The following is an 8,565-nucleotide window of genomic DNA, read 5'->3' on the forward strand; positions in this document are numbered from 1 at the left end:
TGATCAAGACATAGAAGTCATTTCATCAGTAGACTGATCAAAAAAAATTTTAATTTCTAAGTCTATTTGTTGCCTTGGATATTGTACTAATATAAACATTGATTTCATATTCAAAATTAACTTTTAGTATGATGAACAATTAACTTGCAATTAACAATTAACTTCTAGATAACTATTGAAATGTCACCGCTGTGATATTACTTCCTACTAATATTTTTTTGTTAAATTTCCCATTGATAACTCTTAGTGGAGTACTCTACAGTGGTCGGCAAACTGTGGCTCGGCAAACCATGGCTCGCAAGTCACATGCGGCTTTTTGGCCTCTTGAGTGTGGCTCTTCCACAAAATACTGACTTCTGCGCATGGGCCACGAAGTTTCAATCGCACTGCGTGCGCGCCCATACGTGGTATTTTGTGGAAGAGCCACACTGAAGGGGCCAAAGAGTCGCATGTGGCTCGCAAGCCGTGGTTTGCCGACCACGGCTCTAGGAGGTTCACAACATTTAAAGGGCTCATATTATTACTGTACCTTACATTTAAAACAAGAAATCTAAGGAAAGATCACTGGAATAAACAACTCAGCTTTCTTCCTGGAGAGCCCATACCAAAAGGAACTGTATTATTAGTGAAAGACCAGTATAGATATAATTTCTCTATTACCTATTTCCCATAACTGTTTCCCCCTAACATAAACTACTACAAGCAGAAGAACCCACCAACACCTGCAGTATCTGTCTCTTCTATTTCCTGGCAAATCAAAGAATGTTCCTTATACAGGTAAAACAGTCTTAAATGATTTCTGTGGCTTATAATTTTCTATTTGCATAACTGTTATGTTTAATTGAATGATAATTATCTTAACAGATCAAAATTCCAAAATTTAAATCTTTCATTTTGTCAAGAAGTTAGATGATTCAAACTATATTCAATTAGTTTAAGAAGGAAATATCCATATTTGACATAACTTACATTGACACCAAAAATGTTATAGAATACCCTAGAATAAATAGATCTACATGCACAAAACTTTCTTTCTTCGAACTGACAGACATGACTCTTAAAAAAAGGAATTATGCTTACACAGATGGCCCCTAAAATGTACTAATACATTAACAGCTGACAGCTCAATTGATGTTTCTTTTCAGATTTAACCCATTATAATTAACTAGAGGCCCAGTGCATGAAATTCCTGCAGGGGGAGGGCGTGTCCCCTTAGCCCAGCCTGCACCCTCTCTAATTGGGACCCCTCAGGGGATGCCCAACTGCTGGTTTAGGCCTGATCCTGCCTAAACTAGCAGTTGGACATCCCTCTCACAATCAGGGACCGCTGGCTAACTGCTTACCTGCCTGCCTGCCTGATCACCCCAACCGCCTCTGCCTGCTGGCCTGGTCGCCCCCAATTGCCCCCCTGCCAGCCTGATCACCTCTAACCGCCTCTGCCTGCTGGCCTGGTTGCCCCCAATTGGCCCCCTGCCAGGCTGGTCACCCCTAACTGCCCCTGTGCCAGCATGGTTGCCCCAAGAGCCCCCCTCTGCTGGCCTGGTCACCCCTCACTGCACCCCCTGCCGCCTGGTCACCATACATAGCCTGCTGTTCAGTTGTTTGGTCGTCCCTCACTAACCCCTCTGCCAGCCTGGTTGCCCCAAGCAGCCTGCTGTTCAGTCATTTGGTCGACCCTCACTAACGCCCCTGCCAGCCTGGTCACCCCACTTAGCCTGTTCGGTCGTCCGTTCAGTTGCGATGGTCCCTGGCTCTTTATATATATAGATAATTATTCAAAGTGTATATACATTTTGGGGGGAGACCTGTACTGAGTCATCATCTTGTATGGAAACATGAAATGCTAAACTTGTAGTGGAAAAAAGTGCTATTCTATTGTTATTTGTATTTCAATTATGTTTCTGAAACCAGTAGCGTAAAGAGGAAAGATTTATGAAAGATACTATTGGGGGCTAATAAGTATTTGAAATAAAAATGAAACAGAAAATTTACAAAAGTTTAAAATACTAATAAAATAAACATTTTATTAATGAAAGTCTGAAAAACATGTACACCAAAACAAAAGGGACTAATGCCAATTTAGAAACCTTCTAAGAATTTGTACCACGATTCAATTTTTTAAACTTTATATATATAAAAAGCTATAATTACAATGCTATGAACTATTAGAGTGCTAACAATACTTTTTCATACAAAGAAACTTAACAGTAGTAAAATATGAATACATAAGATGCTTATTTTTGGTCCCTTTTGGGAAAAAACAAAAACTAAGTTGTGGTGTGTGTTTTTACATGCCTCCAAGCACAAAAATAGAATATAAGATGATAACTGCAACATTCTTAGTGTTTTTCCTTGTAATTCTTTAAATGTCACCAGTCATAATAGCAATGAACTCCTCTTGATTTACTGTGATAAAAAAGAAAACGTAAGTCAGAAATACAGTTTTTTCAGAGAACATTATTATTATTTTGTATTAAATATCTTTAAATTTTATATTATACAAATTACTAATAAACCAAGACAGTATTTGCTTTTAATTCTTTGCTAAGAAGTTGAAGGTTTATTAAACCGAATTTCATGAGTGCACAAATATATAAAATGTGATAGAAAAGGTAATATTGTTACAAAAAAGTCCATCATCATAATAATATTTGTATACATGTGCAAAGTTTTTAAAGCTTGGAATTTTTAATTTTTAGATGGTTAAAGCCTATAATCTTTATTCTACTAGTTCATTTAGCAAACCCTTCCTTCATAAATAAGTTAAATATATCAAGCATATAAATTAGAATTCTGAAAGATGAAAACATAAGCATTAGAAAAACAGTCAAATTGGTTTAATTGGTATTGTGTTTTGTTTTTTTGAATTTTAATATGTTTAAAAGCCTATTTTAAAGAAAAACTCATTGAAACCAGGTCTCCATACAACAAAAATAAACAGAGAAAATTATAACTTTAAAATATAGATTTAATCTTAACTACAAAGGTAATCCCATGAAATATAGTTGTGAATGCAGGAAATAATCACTGATAAAGTTAATTATTAGCTTATCAAAATTATAAATAAAATCCAGTAAGAACCTCCAGTTTATAAAACATAATGCATAAGAAAACAACCTAGAAATAATAGGTGATGATACATAATATTAATGTGATCTTAATAAATATGTTTTAAAAAACAAATATACATACATACACATAAATATTAATAGAAATCTTCAGAAAAGAATGCTTTCACTTTGTAAAACAGGTAAGTTCACAGGTCCCAAGACTTAACATATACCTTAACAAGACACAAGTTAGGAATGATAATTTTGATAATGATAAGAACATAGCTCTGACACAGAACTGTTCTGCATCTGAAAATACTGTTCTACATAGATAATCTTTTAGGCTGTTCCTAAATCTTAAATACCATAGATGATATATATGAAAATACACTATATAATTAAACATTTTAAAGTGCCTAGTAAATGCCAACACCATACTAGAAGTTATGTACTTTATCAAAATAAACACCAGGGTTCCTATTATGGAATATCTTAAAATTTAATTAAGAAAAATATTAAGTGATATAAAATTGTTAATTTTCTTCTGATAACAATGATATCATAGTTAGGAAAGATAATATCATTAGTAGTAGGGACATGGTAAAATATTAGAGGGGTCAAGTTTATGATATATTTTCAAATGATTCAGAAAAACATATGTATGCACTATATAGTTAAAGCAAAACAATATATTGTTAATTACTGAATCTAGTAGAAGGCATAAAGGTCGTCGCTGTACTATTCTAATATTTTTCCTCTGTGTAAGAAGAATTAAAAAATTAACCAATTAAAAAAGTTGAGTAGATAAAATATGTACATCAGAAATAAAAAATTAGCCCTAACGGGTTTGGCTCAGTGGATAAAGCATCGGCCTGCAGACTGAAAGGTCCCAGGTTCAATTCCAGTCAAGGGCAAGTACCTTGGCTGTGGGCACATCCCCAGTAGGGGGTGTGCAGGAGGCAGCTGATCGATGTTTCTCTCTCATTGATATTTCTAACTCTCTATCCCTCTCCCTTCCTCTCTGTAAAAAATGAATAAAATAAATAAATAAACCACACCAATAAAAAAAAAAGAAATAAAAAATTATACTGGTACCAGAAACCATATATAAAACCAATTTCAGTCATCATGTTAGTCACATTTTATACCTGAAACAGAGAATAAATGTTGTATAATACAAAGCATGATTATTAAAATAAAACTACATTATTAGTGTTGAAAAAATCCATTATAATGGGAAAAATCACTACTGATGAGAAAAATGTGGGTAAAAATAAATCTTGACTTGGGCTCCAAAATGAAAATATAGGATTTAGTTTGACAGGTGGAAAAAAAGCTAAGGTTTTTGTTTTTTTTTAGCAAACCATCAGAAACAGCTGAAGATAGAAAGTAGTGCAAAATTAGGCTATAAAGAGTGAAGAAGAATGAGCTCTCCAAAAGGTGAATAAGAACCATGAATCCATGTATTCAATATTACACATTTACAAGACACTATGACAGGTATAGAACAGAACAAAAAAAACCTCTATTACTCAAAATACTTTCATTACCTTACAAATTATAGTTCATTAACCTTTGCAGCTAAATTAACACATTTCAATATTTGATGAAAGCTGTGATCCCTCTCTCACCAGTTGATATCTATCTTATCCTCCTATATAATAAAAGGCTAATATTCAAATCGACCAACTGGCAGAACAATATTCAAATTGACCTAATGGCAGAACAACCGGTCTCTATGACACGCACTGACCACCAGGGGGCAGACGTTCAACACAGGAACTGCCCCCTGGAGATCAGTGCACTCCCACAGGGGGAGCACCACTGAGCCAGAAGCCCTGAGCTGGGAGAGCAGCAGCAGTGGTGGGAGCCTCTCCCGCTTCTGTGGCAGCGCTAAGGATGTTTGACTGGCAGCTTAGGCCCGCTCTCCGTGGGGAGGGGGCCTAAGCCATCACTCAGACATCCCCCAAGGGCTCCGGGACTGCAAGAGGGTGCAGGCCAGGCTGAGAGAGTCCCCCCACCAAGTGCACAAATTTCATGCACTAGGCCTCTAGTGTGTGTGTGTGTGTGTGTGTGTGTGTGTGTGTGTGAATTTTAAATGATTTCATTGTTATGCACCTTCATTTTAGAATCTTGATTTAGTCAATCTGACTGAAGCATGTAAACCAAAACAGGAAATAAAAGGACGTTTTCTCACCCTAGCCAGTTTGGCTCAGTGGATAGAGTAGGGGTGGGCAAACTTTTTGACTCGAGCGCCACAATGGGTTCTTAAACTGGACCGGAGGGCCGGAACAAAAGCATGGATGGAGTGTTTGTGTGAACTAATATAAATTCAAAGTAAACATCATTACATAAAAGGGTACGGTCTTTTTTTTTCAATAGTTTTATTCATTTCAAATGGGCCGGATCCGGCCCGCGGGCCGTAGTTTGCCAACGGCTGGGACAGCGCATCGGCCTGTGGACTGAAGAGTCCCAGGTTCGATTCCAGTCAAGGGCACATGTCTGGGTTGCAGGCTAGGTCCCTGATAGGGGGCATGCAGGAGGCAGCCGATCAATGACTCTCATCATTGATGTTTCTATCTCTCTCACTTCCTCTCCCTTCCTCTCTGAAAGCAATAAAAATATATTTTTTTTTAAAAAAAAAGAGGATGTTTTCTCAGGAAAAACAACAAAATGAAAGAAGTCTTAGAATGATTTGGTTATAAATCATTTTAACAGCATAATAGAGCCATGATTAAAATATTCAAAGAGTACTTATGTTTTGTTAAAGACCTAGACATTTTCTCTATAATTTAAAATTTTAACACTCAAATTTCAAATTAAACTTCCTATCATTCTAAAACCACAAACACTTAATTTTTATATTATTTATATATAAACACCTTAAAGTATTAGAGCATTTCAAAAGTATTTTAAACTATTCCATAATTTCATACCTCAAAACAGAATACTTAAAAACAAAAAAGTGGAAAACTAAAGGGAAGTAGTTAAGAAATTAAACTACTTCTTTTATTACCAGTAAACTATTCAGACAACTAAGAGAATCTGTGATGCCTTTGTACATTTGGTTTTATGATCTACTCTATCAACAATAGAGTAGATCAGGTTACTATATCTAATAAATCTAGCATAATACCCACCTTAAAATAGGCGTTTAATAAAACATTTACTGAATCAAATGATATGATACTTTATTTTCTTCTACGCTGCCTTTTAAAGAAAATGTTCATAAATCAATCATTTCATAGGGTAAATCACATTACACGTTATTAAAATAAAGAAATTTGAGAAATTATGTAGCTTAAGTACCTTAAGACCATCTGTCTTTGGAGGGAACAAAAACATATTTTAGCATCTCAAGTGCCAATTGAACATTTTTACTAATCAATTTCTCCCTATAATAGTATGCATTTTGTAAAATTCTATAAACAAATACCTAATTAATATTTAACTTCATAGCAAAAGAGGCAATACAGTGTTGTAATAGAAAGTATGTTGTCATTATGGTAATCTGAGTTTGAGTTCTAGCTCTGCCATGTATTAGCTTTATGATAATGTTGAAAAGGTTATTATTAATCTCTCAGAGCTTTAGTTTCCTTATCTATACCTGCATCTATCCTAAGCATAAATAGGTTTAACATTGCATTTACTTCACAAAAGCTATTATGACAACTAAGTGACATAATTTACCATGTAACATACTAAGCACAGAATCTAACATATATTAACTGGTTAATATATGTTAACACTCATCAGAATTATTTACAAAACTAGAGGCCCAGTGCATGGGATACATGCACTGGTGGGGGACATGGCCTGCAGGGATCGGCCCGCTGCAGGAGCAGGCGCTCATCCTGGTCAGCCAAGGGGTGCACTGTGGGAGCGCACTGGCCACCGGGGGGAAGCTCCTGCATTGAGCGTCTGCCACCTGGTGGTCAGTGCGTGTCATAGCAACTGGTCAACCAGTCATTCTGCCGTTTGGTCGCTGTACTTTCATTATATAGGATAGTCCACTTTGGCTTTTTAAATGTTGCTTCCATTTTCCAAAAAAAATTTACTGTGTTTTACTTTATATATGTTGGGAGAGATGGTAGAGAAGAGATTCTTTCTATATCATTACCACAGCTTTATTTATATTTTATACTAGAGGCCCACTGCAATAGGCCTTCTTTCCCCTGGCTGCCAGCACCAATTTTCCTCCAGCACCCAGGACCCAGGCCTTCATTCGGGCCACAGCGGAGAAGGCAAGTCTCTTCAGTCTTCAGTCGTCTTCAGTCTTCTCAGTCTTCACTCTGCACCTGCATATGCAAATTAATCACCAATCTTTGTTGGGTTAATTTGCATACTCATCAAGATTGGCTGGTGGGCATAGTGGAATGACACCAATTTGCATGTCTCTTTTTTATTAGTGTAGATTATAGATTCTTTTCCTTTAACTCCTCATTCCCCATGTTTATGATTCTGATATACACAATAAAATATTTCATTTTTATAAAACATTTTCATTGCTCTTAAATACTGAAGTGTAAAAAATTGAAAAAAGCAAAAGAATTACTAAGGTTCACAAAAAGAAGCAGCAAAGTATTATGAGCTTTACCAGTTTAACACATACATAGAAAGTAGGTTATATCTGCTTGGCTAATGTGGCTCATGGTTGAATGTCGACCTATAAACCAGAAGGTAACAGTTTGATTACCACTCAGGGCACATGGCCGGGTTGCGGGCTTGATCCCCAGTAGGGGGCATGCAGGAGGCAGCCAATCAATGATTCTTTCTTATCATTAATGTTTCTATCTCTCCCACTTCCTTCCTCTCTAAAATTCAATAAAATATATTGAAATTTAAAGATAAATAAATAAATATCAGGCCAAAAAAAAAGATTATATCTAAACAAAATTGTTTACAAAGAATCCAAATTAAGTGATCAGATTAACAAGTTATTATAAAAATACTAGAGGCCTGGTGCACAAATTCGTGCACCAGTGGAGTCCTTCAGTCTGGCCTGAAGGATCAGACCAAAACCAGCTCTCTGACATCCCGAGAGGTCCCGGACTGCAAGAGGGCACAGGCCAGGCCGAGGGACCCCACTGGTGTACAAGGTTGGCCAGCTGGGAAAGGACCGCAGGAGGGCTCCAGGGTGTGTCCGGCCCGTCTTGCTCAGTCCCGATTAGCCGGACCCCAGCAGCAAACTAACCTACTGGTCAGAGCATCTGGCCCCTGGTGGTCAGTGCACATCATAGCAAGTGGTTGAGCAGCCTTAGTATATCATTAGCATATTATGCTTTGATTGGCTGAATGGCCAAGTGAATGACCAAACACTCAGCACATTAAGCTCTTATTATATAGGAATAGAGTCCCGGTGCACAAAATTGTGCACTCGGGGCGGGTCCCACAGCCGGGCTTATACCCTCTTGCAGTGTGGGACCCCTCGGAGGATGTCCACCTGCTGGCTTAGGCCTGCTCCCTGGGGGATCGGGCCCAAACTGGCAGTCAGACATCCCTCTGGCAGCGGGAG

The 8,565-nt window shown here is 37.2% G+C and overlaps 1 protein-coding gene across 1 annotated transcript in view; it reads right to left on the reverse strand.

Annotated features, from left to right (window-relative positions):
* Positions 1-1,997: 1,997 nt before the first annotated feature.
* Positions 1,998-8,565, reverse strand: part of CETN3 (centrin 3) — a 37,180-nt gene continuing 30,612 nt past the window's right edge. Inside the window, exon 5 of the mRNA XM_006775524.2 lies at positions 1,998-2,406. Coding sequence (XP_006775587.1) covers positions 2,363-2,406 — 44 coding nt within the window. The 3' untranslated portion in view covers positions 1,998-2,362. The remainder of the gene's footprint in view (positions 2,407-8,565) is intronic.

Source organism: Myotis davidii, unplaced genomic scaffold (assembly GCF_000327345.1).
Source record: "Myotis davidii unplaced genomic scaffold, ASM32734v1 scaffold44, whole genome shotgun sequence".
Lineage (NCBI taxonomy): Eukaryota > Metazoa > Chordata > Mammalia > Chiroptera > Vespertilionidae > Myotis > Myotis davidii.